This window comes from Papaver somniferum, chromosome 1, assembly GCF_003573695.1.
Source record: "Papaver somniferum cultivar HN1 chromosome 1, ASM357369v1, whole genome shotgun sequence".
NCBI lineage: Eukaryota > Viridiplantae > Streptophyta > Magnoliopsida > Ranunculales > Papaveraceae > Papaver > Papaver somniferum.
In genome coordinates, this window is record NC_039358.1 from 27,996,098 (window position 1) to 28,009,893 (window position 13,796).

At 37.1% G+C, this 13,796-nt stretch overlaps 2 protein-coding genes across 8 annotated transcripts; both read left to right on the forward strand.

Moving 5' to 3' along the window:
• The first annotated feature begins 1,757 nt into the window (after nt 1-1,757).
• On the forward strand, nt 1,758-7,645 carry LOC113281822. 7 transcript variants are annotated; one of them, XM_026530710.1, is made up of 7 exons: nt 4,786-4,926; nt 5,003-5,330; nt 5,599-5,857; nt 5,951-6,167; nt 6,251-6,603; nt 6,802-7,331; nt 7,523-7,645. In XM_026530710.1, the coding sequence occupies exons 2-6, from the start codon at nt 5,081-5,083 to the stop codon at nt 7,325-7,327; spliced, it is 1,605 nt and encodes a 534-aa protein (XP_026386495.1). In that variant the 5' UTR covers nt 4,786-4,926; nt 5,003-5,080; the 3' UTR covers nt 7,328-7,331; nt 7,523-7,645. The 7 variants fall into 7 exon arrangements, with proteins under 7 accessions (XP_026386480.1, XP_026386495.1, XP_026386503.1 ...); XM_026530718.1 differs by having other exon boundaries at nt 6,802-7,250; nt 7,512-7,645; XM_026530725.1 differs by having other exon boundaries at nt 6,802-7,250; nt 7,523-7,633.
• On the forward strand, nt 7,641-13,561 carry LOC113281814. Its single transcript, XM_026530683.1, has 6 exons — nt 7,641-8,732; nt 8,874-9,227; nt 9,587-9,824; nt 10,208-12,852; nt 12,949-13,049; nt 13,218-13,561. The coding sequence occupies exons 1-6, from the start codon at nt 7,677-7,679 to the stop codon at nt 13,429-13,431; spliced, it is 4,608 nt and encodes a 1,535-aa protein (XP_026386468.1). The 5' UTR covers nt 7,641-7,676; the 3' UTR covers nt 13,432-13,561.
• Nucleotides 13,562-13,796: the final 235 nt, after the last annotated feature.

Here is a 13,796-nt window from a genome sequence, read left to right on the forward strand (position 1 = left end):
AGTACCCGGAATGAGTTTGTTTTCAGTTCACAAACTCCAGCAGATTTTCATGGGACGTGAACTTCCGATGGTGCGCGTACTGGTATGCGGACTTTAGTTCCGGTTTTCCTAAGCAACAAAGTACACATACTTTGGTTCAAGGAATAAGGACTTACACACATATGTGTTACCACACAATGTTTATATCCTTCCAAGGTTATATATTCTAAACTCTCATTTCAACCATTGAAACATTATTAGAGGACGTTATATGATTGTTATTCAAAAACCAGAAACTTTATGACTTTCATCATTAGTAAAGATGAACTTGGCCAAAGCGAAAGCTTACCAACACATATTTCGAGAAATAGATAAGCGAGATAAACTCGGCTCGAAATAGCAAATGTGCATAATCAAAGTCTATATAGCAATACGACTTTTGTCTCAAGATAAGAGATAGAGTAGATAGACTCTTGAGTGATATCTAAGTTCAAGTCTCCACATACCTTTTAGTCGATGAAGTTCCACAAGTTCCTTGAGTAGTTCTTCGTCTTTGTATGATGATCGTCATGGAGTCTTTGAGCTCAACTACATTTTCTATCCTAGTCCGAGACTTAGCTATAAGTAGACTATAAATCAAGACTTATAGTTTTGATCACTAACATTGACAAACATGCTTGAGATAGCAAAGCATGCGAGTTCGACCGAGCAGTGCTCTAACAAATAGTGTTGTTAATCTTCTGGCTAAGAAAGGATCTATTAAAGAACATGAAGGCATCTGGATTAGGAATATGCCAAATTTTATAACTAATTTGTTTCATAATGATGTAATGGTTGTTGCCATACCAAGAATTGCTTACCTTTGCTTGTTTGTTTATGTTGCAGTTAACTTTTAAGAAAAAATAAAAATAAAAATAAATATACGCTTCTTTGGGAAATTAATGCTAGGGCAAATAAATGGTTTATGACCTATAAGGATGAAGCAAACAACACTTTAGTATTTTGAGTTTAATTCAACGACTTCTCAATCTCATGGGGATACCACGATTAACTCTTAATGGATTTCTACAAAATCTTCATCTTCAATAAATCTCTTCAATTTCAATATCCTTCACCATCCTAGAATTTTCTTGAACCAATTTCATATATAGATCGAATGAAAAAATTAAAAAAAGTGAAAAAAATAAATAATCAAAGCTATTAATACTATTTGGCTCTAGTTCCGTTGAAGGTTACATTCATGCAATAACTGAGTTTCATTTATGCGATTGACAAAGCTCCGATATAAGTCCTAATTTGAGAATGAACAAATTTGTTTTTTAATAAGTATGAGGACAATGTACGTAAATGACTAAGACGACGCAGTACAATGAGCATGTTTTCTCATTTTTGGCTACAATATGGCAGTGAACAATTATTATGGTAGTAAACTTCAATTTCGCATCTTGAACCACTCGTCCAAATCCAAATCCAAATCCGATATCACAATTCAGTTCTCAAAGAGCTTTTCTTCACCGTTGGATCTCTTTTCGGAATTCTCGTGGGGATTTTGTGCCGGTGAGTCTAGATAAAATCTCTATCCAGAAAGCTTTACCTTATTTTTCAAGGGAGGCCTTGGTGTAGGCTGCTAGGCGGACGGCGGACCTAGTTCTCATCTATGCGGTTGAGAACACCACTCAAATTTTACCATTAGTTACACTCGTCAGTCGTCTCTGACGCCAAAACAATAAATAAATGAATAAAGCTCCGTACGCGCCCAAAAGTTCTCGGTATTAACGTCTCCCCAAAAATTTCATACTTCACATTTTCTCAACATTATTTTTCTAGGGTTCATTTCCCCTCACTCACTCGTAGAAATCTCAGGTAGTCGACGACGACAAAGAAGATTTATAGTGTGTAAATAGTAGCAATAGTGAATGAAACTGAGTATGGCATCTACTTCCGGTACTAAACCGATGGACGAACCTTCTACTTCCGGTACTAAAGAAACCGACGAACTTTCGACTTCTTCTTCTGTAAAAGATTTGATAGAACATGTGTTTTCTTGGAGTATTCAAGATATACTCAACGATGATCTCTACAAAAACAAGGTAATTCTATCTCTCTCTCACTCAATCACTCACTAAATCATTTTATAGCTTTCAAGTTCAGAATTTGCCCTAGATTTTTTGATTTTCTAGTCTTGATTTCTTGAATAGTTCACATAAACGAAGCGGATTATGCTTGAGTAGACCATTGTAGCCCCAATTTCAGTGATTACTAGTAGTACAGGTTTATGATGGAGTGCAGGATAGGCTGGTGATAGTGGTGTAGGTTTAGAAATACAAAACTATGACTATTTTGCAAAGGATGTTCTACAGTTGGGTCTGGATGGACCACCACCATGGTGGTGGTGATGTTTATGGGTATTTTGGTGGTCCACACAACACAGGTTTATGGAAGTTTTACAGTATGAACTATTAACCCTGGTAGCAGTTATATGAATCTGCAGATACCAATGCTTCACTAGAACATTTTTGCCCCAATTTAGTAATCGCTATGGCTATTTCCAGAGATATTAGGGAAGTTTTACAATTGATCCTGCATAGACCACCACTGTGAACACCCATTACCTCCGTGGGAGCAGTGGTGGTCTATGCATGCCCAAATGTTATGGAAGTTTTAAAGTATGAACTATCAACCTCAGCGACAATTATATGGATTTGCAAGGGACTAAGTACTACTTTATATTGGCCGTTGTGACTTCCAGTTTTATGATCCTAGCTTATCTTTACGCTACTCATATTTCTGTGTAAGTTTGTAACTTAACAATCTTGGGTTTAGCTAAGGTGTGGTATTCATATGTGGATTTTGTACCATGATTGGTTGAATTTTTTATGTCCTGTTTAAACTCAGAAATTGTGTATGTTTCTTTTAGGTGGAAAAAATACCAAAGCGTTTTGAATCCGTGCAACATTATCTTATACTATGCCGTTACTCGAAGAAACTCGCATGGAGATTTGTGCGCAAATGGAGTTTATGTCAGGTGTACCTCATGCTGAAGTAATCTCAGTAGAGGAGTCTAAGCTGCATGAGGGGTCATTCTTGTATTGCGTCAAGGTCAATTCCTGGAGAAACCGGTATGGAGTATATGACAAAGAACCATACAGTCCGAAACCTTGGGATCTGTTTATTTTGGGTGATACTGTACCCGAGGTTGCTTCGGACTTGCAGCGGTTTGGAAGCAGTTGGTCTTTGGTTTCAGTTGTAGAAGATGCGAAAGAGTCCGATTCTGTGGGGGACGAAGACAAACTCACATACTTTCAGGTTAAGACCCCAAAGCCCATAAAGATAGAGATGAAAGAGGGCATGAGGAAATCACTTTTTGTAGTATTTCTGGTAAACTTGGCGACAAATACTAGAACGTGGAAGGCGCTACATATGTTTGGAAACTTGAATATTATCAAGGAAGTTTTGTGTGCCGATTCCATGGTAAGATGTATTCACCACTTAATCAGTTTAAAGTATATATGCCTAGGTGTATCTGAAGCATTTAAAGACCTTTTGTAATGTGAAAATAAAGGATGCAATTGCGCGATTTGGCTTCACTGTTTCTGTTTCAATTTTTGGAGTTGGTTTTTTAGTTAAAATTTTGGTTTCTCTTTCTTTTATATTACATAGATATGGTAACAAAGATAGTAAGATTTTTTCCTCCTCTTGAAAAGTAAAATGTTAGTATAACAATTCTTATGGAGTAATTGTGTGGGAAATGATTTTCACATTGGCTTTATGGTAATGCAGGTAAAGGAAAAGTGTGGCCTCTGTTCTACACAAGATGACAGGAGTTGGGATGGAAAAGTTGATTCACAATTACTGGCTCTTAATGAATCTCAAAGAGCTGCAATACTTGGGACTATATCTGCAGTGCATTGTAACCACAGGTCTTCTGTGAAACTTGTCTGGGGTCCACCTGGGACAGGGAAAACCAAAACCATCAGTGTATTAGTGTATAGCTTGCTGAGCATGAATTGTAGAACCCTTGCTTGTTCCCCAAAAAGCATTGCAGTTGCTGAACTTGCGTTACGTATCTTAAACCTTCACAAAGATGCTTGCGAATCAAACTTGGGAAAGAGCAAGGCAGGTTGTTCATTAGGGGACTTTCTCATATTTGGGAGTATGGATAAATTGGAGTTTTGTGATGATCTTCGAAAGATTTATGTGGATTATCGTGTGGACAGTCTTGTAGAGTGTTTTGCTCCATTAACTGGTTGGAAGAAACATTTCGATTCCATGGTGGATTTTCTTGAAGATTGTGCATCTCAGTATCGTTTGCTTTTGGATCATGTTACGGATGATATTGGAACTGATTCTGACGTCCACATGTCACTTTTCAAGTTTGCAAAAGACCGTTTCAGAGCTTTAGCGGTACCACTCAAAAGAAGCATCAGAATAATATGCACTCATCTCCCTAAGAGACTTATTTTGCTGGACAATTTCGAAAAGTTGGTTACTCTTTGTGGTTTGCTTGAATCTTTTGAAATTTTGCTCTCCCAAAGTCAGGTGGCTGACAAGGAATTAGAAGAACTCTTTGCACGACAAGAAGATTATGTCGAGGCACAACGAAGTACAGCCTTTAATCATATATCAGCCACATTACACAAGATGAGAATTGAAAGTGTGCAGGTTCTAAGATCTGTTGGTCATTCTCTAAGTAGTCGCCTTCCAAGTTCCTCAAATAGAAGTTTGTTAACAGAGTTCTGTTTGAAAAATTCATCTCTCATCTTTACCACTGTGTCAAGTTCATATAATCTGCATGTGGTAAACCTGGAACCACTGGATTTATTGGTAATTGATGAAGCTGCTCAGTTGAAAGAGTGTGAATCAGTGATTCCAATGCAGCTTGAAGCCATACGACACGTTGTACTAATTGGCGATGAGTGCCATCCACGTGCTAGGGTCAGAAGCAGGGTAAGTATAACATCAATTTCTTTGCTTTAATATGATGTTTTTGTTCTTAATATTTTCCAATGCTTTCTAATCTTAGGTATCTGATGAAGCTGACTTTGGAAGAAGTCTCTTTGAATGATTAAGTTCGTTTGGGCATTCGGAAGATGCTCTCAACATGCAGTACAGAATGCATCCTGAAATAAGCTCCTTTCCAAATCGCAAATTTTATAAAGACCAGATTATAGATGCTCCTAGTGTTCTCTGTGAAAATTTTAAAAAATACTATATACCAGGACCTATGTTTGGTCCCTACTCATTCATAAATATTTCCAATGGAAGGGAGGAGCCTGAAGAAGCTGGGCATAGTATAAAAAATATGGTTGAAGTAGCAGTTGTTATGGCAATAGTGCGTAACCTTTATAAAGGTATGATTAATGTTTAGTAAACTGATTGCAATATCTTTTTGTTATACTATATATTGTTAAGTAGAAGATTCTGTGTAGTTTTACATGTTATTGTTCTGCCATTATCATGCCTTCGTATCATTCTCAGTATTAGTTAGGACACCATTGTTACTGTGAAATAATACCGTAGATGTGAAATACAATATATGTCACATTATTCCCAGTTGCACTGTTAAATCTTAATTAGTCCATTTATTCTACTTGTAAAGGATTTTTTAACTGTTTACAGCATGGGAAGGCTCCAAGCATTGCTTAAGCATTGGTATCATATCTCCATACTCTGCCCAAATTGCTGCTATAGAGAATAAAGTTATTCATAAATATGAGAAGCTAAAGGGCTTTATAGTAAAGGTGATGTCTGCAGATGGATTCCATGGTGGCGAGGAAGATGTCATAATAATATCTACTGTTGGGTCTTACCATAGTGGTGGATCAGATGGGTTCCTTTCTAATCCTCAACGTACTAATGTTGCTCTAACACGGGCTAGGTACTTATTTAAAGTAGGAGATTCCTGTACATGCTAATTTTGATCACACACATCTTTTAGTCTTCGTTAACTCGTTGTGTGTTAACTTTTCAGGCACTGCCTTTGGATTTTGGGGAATGACAAAAAGTTGTCTAGAATTGGATCTTTCTGGGAAGATTTAATTCGTGATGCAAAAGACCGGCAATGTTTTTATAATGCTGATGAAGATGACGAGCTGGTGAAAGCAATGATCAAGGCCAACAAAGAGCTTGATCAGTTAGATAATTTACTTAATGAAGATAGTATGCTTTTCAAAAGTGCGTTGTGGAAGGTGAGTTATTCCAAGATTAAATCAAATATCTACCATTTTGTTTGTTTCTGCTCATTATTCATTCTCTTACCTCAAACTTACAGGTCATGTTCAGCAATAACTTTAGGAAGTCTTTTAAGAAGCTGAAGTCATCACAAACACAAAAATCTGTGGTTAATCTACTGGTCAAACTTTCCAATGGTTGGCGGCCGAAGAAGTTTAAGGTTGAAACTTTATGTGGTAACTCTGTCCAGTTTGTGAAACAGTACAAGGTTGGAAGAATTTATATTATTTCTAGCGTTGATGTTGCAAAATATTCATGTTACACCCAAGTTTTAAAGATTTGGGATATTTTACCTCTCGAGGAAATATCTAAACTACTGAAGAGTCTTCACAGCATATTCTCCATATACACTGACGAATACCTCAACCGCTGTAAGATGGAACATGTTAAGGGGTATATATGCTATCTTTCATCTAACAAACACTAGCTTTTTAGTTGTAATGTCTCTTGAATTTGCATTCGACTTTAGATGGTGAATATTGGTCAATTCTAAATTTCAAGGTTGCTTTACAGGTTGAATGTTAACAATATTTTACTGTGGATTTTAGTAAATAATAATATGCACAAAGTTTTCATTATTTATTGTTGCAGGGATTTGGTAGTGCCAATTACCTGGAGAATAGATGATGGGATCGTTAGATATAAGAATACTAATAATGCTGACATAGTAGATAGTTCAAGTGACGGGATATCAGATGGGAGATGTTACATTGAAAACTCAAAAGTGAGAGATAGTCTATTGCTCATGAAGTTCTACTCCTTATCAGCTGGTCTGGTGAACCATTTGCTTTCGGGAAGCGATGGGAAAGAGCTCGATCTTCCTTTTGAAGTAACGGATCAGGAATTGGATATGATTCTTTTTCCTAGAAGTACTTTCGTTCTTGGCAGGTCTGGAACAGGGAAAACCACTGTCTTGACAATGAAATTGTTTCAAAAAGAGCAGCAACACTACTTTTCTTCTACAGGACTTGTGGAAGCCATGGGAGATGTTTCTTTGAGTGCTCCAACCGGGAATTTCTGCAGAGTGGTTGAGACAAAAGGTACTTTCTTACGGCAATTGTTCGTAACAGTCAGCCCAAACTATGCTCTGCTGTTAAAAACCAAATTTCTGACTTGAAAAGGTATCTGATTATTTTTGTAGTGTCCGCTTTGAGATTTCTCTATTACATTTTTCTTTTTATTTTGTATGTTTGTTTTGTAGATTGTGGTGCCTTTGTGGGTTTGGATGATGTTTGTATGTTAATTATTTATCTTCACTTCATATTTAAGTATTTTGTGTATTCTGATCAGTTTTCGTGTAGTTTTAATACAGCTTTATCAGCAGTGGCAGGGCCTTAACAGAACACAATTCCATTGAGTTGCCTGATGTTGATGATGCAGTTCAATATCTAGATATACCAGATTCTCTTAAGGACATTCCACCCGAAAGCTTTCCACTTGTCATAACATTTCAGAAATTCTTAACAATGCTTGATGGAAGTACGGGAAGTTCGTATTTTGATAGATTCAGTGATATAAGGGAACTTTCACAATCTAAAATTGCAGCTTCAAGGTCATTTGCTTTGCGTGCTCTTATAAGAATGAAAGAGGTCAATTATGAAAGATTCAACTCAGCTTACTGGCCTCATTTTAATTGCCAGATGACCAAGAAGCTTGATTCATCTATGGTTTTTACTGAGATAATTTCGCACATAAAAGGTGGGCTGTTTGCTGGAAGGCTACCTGATGATAGACTTAATCGGGAGGAGTACATATTACTATCTGAGGGACGGGTGTCATCCATAAGCAGGGAAAGAAGGGAGATGATTTATGATATTTTCCTTGAATACGAGAAGAAGAAAATACTGAATGATGAGTTTGATTTGGCTGATTTTGTCATTGACCTTCACCGTCGACTAAAAACTGGGTGTTACCAGGGAGATGAAATGGATTTCGTGTATATTGATGAAGTACAGGATCTCACCGTGAGACAGATTGGTCTTTTTAAATATATTTGTAGAAATTTTGCGGAAGGATTTGTTTTTTCTGGTGATACTGCGCAAACTATTGCTGGTGGGGTTGATTTTAGATTTCAAGATGTAAGGTCTTTGTTCTACAACGAATTTATTTTGGATTCAGGAAGTGATGGCATGGGAAACGCAAAGCACATGGATCAATCTCGTATGTCAGAAATCTATCATTTGAACCAGAACTTCCGTACTCATGCTGGTGTTCTCAACTTGTCAGAGAGTGTGATTGAATTTCTTCACATATTCTTCCCACACCACATTGACAATACAAGTCCCGAAACAAGCCTTATTTATGGAGAAGCACCAATTTGGCTTGAATCTGCAAATGATGATAACGCAATTATAACTATTTTTGGCAAAAGCGGTGCAAATGCTGGTAGGAGTACGAGTGGATTCGGTGCAGAACAAGTTATTTTGGTGCGTGATGATTCTGTGAGGAAGGAAATTGCTGAGCATATTGGAAAACAAGCTCTAGTTCTGACTATAGCAGAATGCAAGGGCTTAGAATTTCAGGTTTGTGATAGTGGCTGGTATTCCTTAAGTATTTTGAGATCAAGCTCCACCATTTTTTTATCTTTGAACTATTTATTGTGCTTCATGAGTGTACTCTACAGCATATGATTTAACCTGACATTGCATTTGTTGTTTATGTAGGATGTTTTGCTTTACAACTTTTTTGGAACATCACCTTTGAATAGCCAATGGAGAGTTGTTTATGGGTATATGAAGGAAGGAAATCTTCTCGACTCCAGTGATGCGAAATTTCCAAAATTTAGCAAGGAGAAACACCAAATTCTCTGCTCTGAACTGAAGCAATTGTATGTTGCTATCACTCGTACTAGGCAGAGATTGTGGATCTGTGAGAATCTAGATATGGATTTTTCGAAGCCTATGTTTGATTACTGGAAGAAGTTATGTCTCGTTCAAGTGAGAGAACTTGATGAATCACTTGTACAGGCAATGCAGGTTACAAGCAGCAAAGAGGAATGGAGTTCACGCGGTATCAAGGTTGAAGTTTGAACTTGAACTTTAACCTCTCATGCACATTCATGAATACACAATTTCCGTGCGGATATTTATTTTAGCATTTTTGCTACATGCCAATACGTCAACATCTTTCTTTATTAGTTACATGTGCGACTTGGAGGACTACACCATCAAATGTACATCTGTTGGATGGTTGGATAAAAAGTGATTAGACATAGATTTGTTTATAGATGGGAATCACACGAGTATACCCTATTGTTTCATATGAATTAGTTGCATTATGGATAACCCTGTTTCCATCTTCCTTGCGTCCATGCTACTAACTTATTACCTATTGTGCTCTGAAGATACCATTTTTTACATGCTTAATTATCGTGCAGTTACTGGATGAAGGTAATTTTGAGATGGCAACAATGTGCTTTGAAAAAGCTGGTGATTTATTCTTGGAGAAATTCGCTAAAGCTTCTGGTCTTAGAGCTGCTGGTGTTCACATGCTTGGTTCTAATACTGAACTAGCTCGCGTTGCTCTTGTAGAGGCAGCTGAGATTTATGAATCAATTGGCAAGGCTGATTTTGCTGCAAAATGTTTTATGGAGTTAAAGGATTTCAAAAGAGCAGGTATGGACTGTTTTCCTCTGTACATCATGCCTACTTATTTAGTTATGCTTTGTTATTTTATAACACTTCATTTTAGAATATTACCTCTATATTTTCTGCGCTTGAAGTAATCATATCTATAGCGCATGAAACAACAGATGTAGTAAGAGAATTCAAAACTAAATTGGTACTACAACTGGAAAACTAGTAAAATCAACCTTTTTCCACTTGAAAGTTCCTATCACTATATTGCGGTTACATAAAATCAAGTCTTTTCCACTTATTTCCCTGAATTTTGATTACTTGTAACGTCAGGTGATTGCCAGTGTATGGATCTTAGAATCATCCTACCCATCAGGTTATGTTCAGCTTGCTTATGTTCTTAGCTTCTTTTTGTGTAACAGGTACGATTTATTTGGTAAACTGTGGGGAATCTAGGCTAGAAGATGCTAGTGACTGTTTCAGCCTTGCTGGATGTTGGTCTACTGCAGCTGACGTGTATTCGAGGTGTAACTGCTTTTCCAAGTGCTTGCTGGTTTGCACGAATGGCAATCTCTTTGACACCGGTCTTCAATTCATAGAATGTTGGAAAGAAAGTGCAAGGCTAAACCCTGATACAGACAAAGGCCAAGATCTGATAGATATGGAACAAAGTTTTCTGGAGAGATGTGCCCTTCACTATCATCAACAGAAGGATACTAATAATATGATGAAGTTTATCAAAGCCTTTAACTCGTTGGACATGGTAAGGACTTTTTTAATGTCTCATGATTATCTTGATGAGCTCGCCGTCTTTGAAGCTGGGTCTGAAAAATTTATGGAAGCTGCCACTGTGGCGAGATTGAAAGGGGATCATCTTCTTGAGGCAGATATGTTAGAGAAGGCAGGGCACTTAGTAGACGCGGCAGGGGTCATTCTGTTTTATGTTCTTGGAAATTCTCTTTGGGCAAATGGAAACAAAGGTTGGCCCTTGAAAACATTTCCGGGCAAAGAAAAACTTTTGGCAAAAGTTTTGTTGATGGCAAAAAACAAAGATGATCTTTTTTACGCATTCGTTATAACAGAGGCAAGCATATTATCAGACACCAATATTAGATTGTCAGAGATGATAGACTCTCTTATTGCTTCACAAAGACTCGGGAGTCTATGCGGTGAAATTATTTCTTTAAGGAAAATCATCGATTACCATTTAGATGTAGCACCTTTACAGTACGCTTGGGTAGATCATGTGGTTTTGAATACAGTAGAGCATGTAGAGTTTTTAATATCCCAGAACAAGGTATCCGTGGAAACATTGACTTACTTTTGGAATTTATGGAAGGAAAAGATAGTAAACATATTAAATTATCTCAATTCTCTTGGAACTCAAGACAAACAAGACTGCAAACGCTATGAGAATTTCTGTTTGGGTTACTTAGGTGTATATAAGCAGGAACAGAATCAAAGTTCCATATACTTTTTGCTGCACAGTGATGCCTGTTGGAGAAAAGAAATTGAGGATCGATTTCTTCTGAAGACCAGACACTTAATTGGCATTAACGATCACCAATTTGCATCTTCTGCTCGAAGTTATTGGTTTTCTTCACTACTTAGTCTCTGTATGCAAGTATTGGAGAAGCTGGAAAGCCTCGATAAAATTATTGGTACGTTCAAAAGTGGTCATGTTTCTCACAGGCTTTATAGTGTTCCTTTCCTACGTGGAATAACTGCGCTTAACAGTTACCAAGTTGCAAAATCAGTTATTGAGTACAAGATATTGGACAAAAAACTTCCTGGGGAACTTCTCAAGTGTTTGAAACATTCGAAGGAGATTTTTTCTGAGATAATAATTTTGACGGATACGAAATATACAAAGTTCAAAAATATGATGAATCTGAGACTAACTGATCTCTCTAAGGATTTAATCAAAGAAGTTACCATTGAAATCATGAGCACAAAAGGCAGGTTAAGTTGTGTGGAATTGTGGAGTGTGGTCTTACAGATTTTTATGTGTGGTAACCTAAGCGAAGAACTTTGTCAAGTTATAATACAGCGTTCGGATCTGACTCCAGCCTACAAAACTTTCATTAAGCAGTTGAAAGAGAGCAAGATATCAGGAGCAGTCTCCATTTCTTTGGCCAGTAGTTTCGGAAAATCATTGCAAGAAACTTTTGAATCCAAAGAGTTTGGTTGCATGCCAGCTTCCTGGTTTGTTTATTTTCTAGAACGTCTTCTTTTCTTGGCATCATCTTGGCATGGTTCCTTTTTCACAGTAAAATCCTCCGTCTGTGAAACAATTCCCTGGGGGAATCTAAGATGCAACTCAAGCTCTTTTTCAGTAGCCGACTCAAAAAAATTCTCGAGGAGGTCTTTCGATTTTATAGCGTCCATGATCAAAGAAATTCTCTCAAGTCAGTTAGAATGGCTATGGAAAATTGATTCTGACAATATGGTTTACTACCCTCGTCTGGTCTTCAAGTTGGTTCTCTTGGTTACTTTAATTTGTTTGAATTCTGGATGTCACTTTGATTTGCTGTACAGTCTACTTAGTAGATACGATATAGTAACCGTACTGCCGCCTACTTTTGTCAAGATCCTCAAGAAAAGAGGCAGAAGGCCTTTCGATAAGTTGCTTGCTGAATCCCTTGAAACAATTGGGGATCCTTCGGTCTGTTTGAGGTCAGGAGATATTCAGAGAGAATATTTGAGCCACAATGTCTTAGAGATAGATGTGGATTTAATTCACTCCGGAGAAGACCTATGGGGAATGTTATATCCAGAAAAATCAGAATGTGACAGAAATGATGAAATGGAGAATGGAAGTCCGAATGATGGAAATGTTAGTTTCTCAAATTTTAACCATGCGAGTTATACCGAAGGTCCAATTGAGCCTGATGATGATATTCCTGATTACGATATAGAAAGGGCAGAAGAACTGGAGACTGATACCGGAAATGTCGATGAGGAGAGTTCCATTGCTATATTTATGAATTTAATCCGAGTTCATATGTTTTCCAAAAACACTATTGGGAGCTTCCACACCTTTCATACTTACAAACCACAGCTGAAGGTTTGTCTTATGGTCCGTTTTTCCTTATTTTCCCTTTTCAATAACAAAACCTCTAACATTTTTATTTTCGTGTGTGTATGTATGTGTTTTCTCCAGTTGGATATATGTATCTGTTACGTAGAAAATTCTATTCCATCTGGTAAAGGTGAAGAATGGATAAGGGAAATGAAGCAGCTCTCTTTTGCATCAAGTGCCAGGTTAGTTATTTCAAGTGTATCCTGTGGTTTTAGTTACAGTTAAATTAGTATGGCAGTACTGTTCTGCAATTTAGCTTGCGTTCTTATGAGTTTGTTCAATTATCTTAGGATCAGTTTGTTATTTTTTGAGCATAGTTGACTTTATTCACTGTAACCACTTCGTTTCAGCGATGAAAAACCCAATATACAATACGCACAAATTCGCAACTGCTTCAAGAAGTTGATTGCAAGGACCCCAAAATTGAAAAGATTACTGAATGGTTTGTTGCGGATGATTAGTAATGTTAAACCTATGAGTACGAAAATCAAGAGTGAAGAAAGGCGAAAGTCCAAGAAGCATGCTGAGGGAGACACCTCGTTGGGAGTTGCAGCATTCTCGTGATAGTATCCTTTCATTGGGTTTATATGCTGAACTTCCTTTTATTTTCTTTTTAACTCTTTTAGCGGCTAAAAGTAAAACATTATTGAGACCTTTTTCTGGTAGATTGAAATATATTCTTTATGAATGATTATTATACCACTGTCTATATACCACTGGTTAGTTTCTATTTTCTGTTTTGATGAATTGTTTAGGACCTTAATCTGTCTTCCTGTAGACTTATATATAAAAGGAAACTGTAGCAATAGAACCCCCAAAAATTCTTTCTGAGTCTTTTCATATTGAATATTGTTTGAGGAAGTTTTTGTAGTCCAGTAATTCAGTCATTATCTCTGCCAGTCTATGGTTGAGACAGAACATCATTTTTA

Bases quoted from the DNA above. Each gene is read 5' to 3' on its own strand.
- LOC113281822 (XM_026530695.1), top strand. From the start codon at position 2,947: ATGCCGTTACTCGAAGAAACTCGCATGGAGATTTGTGCGCAAATGGAG. The intron at 3,451-3,759 runs GTAAGATGTATT...ATGGTAATGCAG, and splicing joins TTTTGTGTGCCGATTCCATG to GTAAAGGAAAAGTGTGGCCT. The intron at 4,927-5,002 runs GTAAGTATAACA...TTCTAATCTTAG, and splicing joins GTGCTAGGGTCAGAAGCAGG to GTATCTGATGAAGCTGACTT.
- LOC113281814 (XM_026530683.1), top strand. From the start codon at position 7,677: ATGCTTGATGGAAGTACGGGAAGTTCGTATTTTGATAGATTCAGTGAT. The intron at 9,228-9,586 runs GTTGAAGTTTGA...ATTATCGTGCAG, and splicing joins GGAGTTCACGCGGTATCAAG to TTACTGGATGAAGGTAATTT. The intron at 12,853-12,948 runs GTTTGTCTTATG...TGTTTTCTCCAG, and splicing joins CTTACAAACCACAGCTGAAG to TTGGATATATGTATCTGTTA.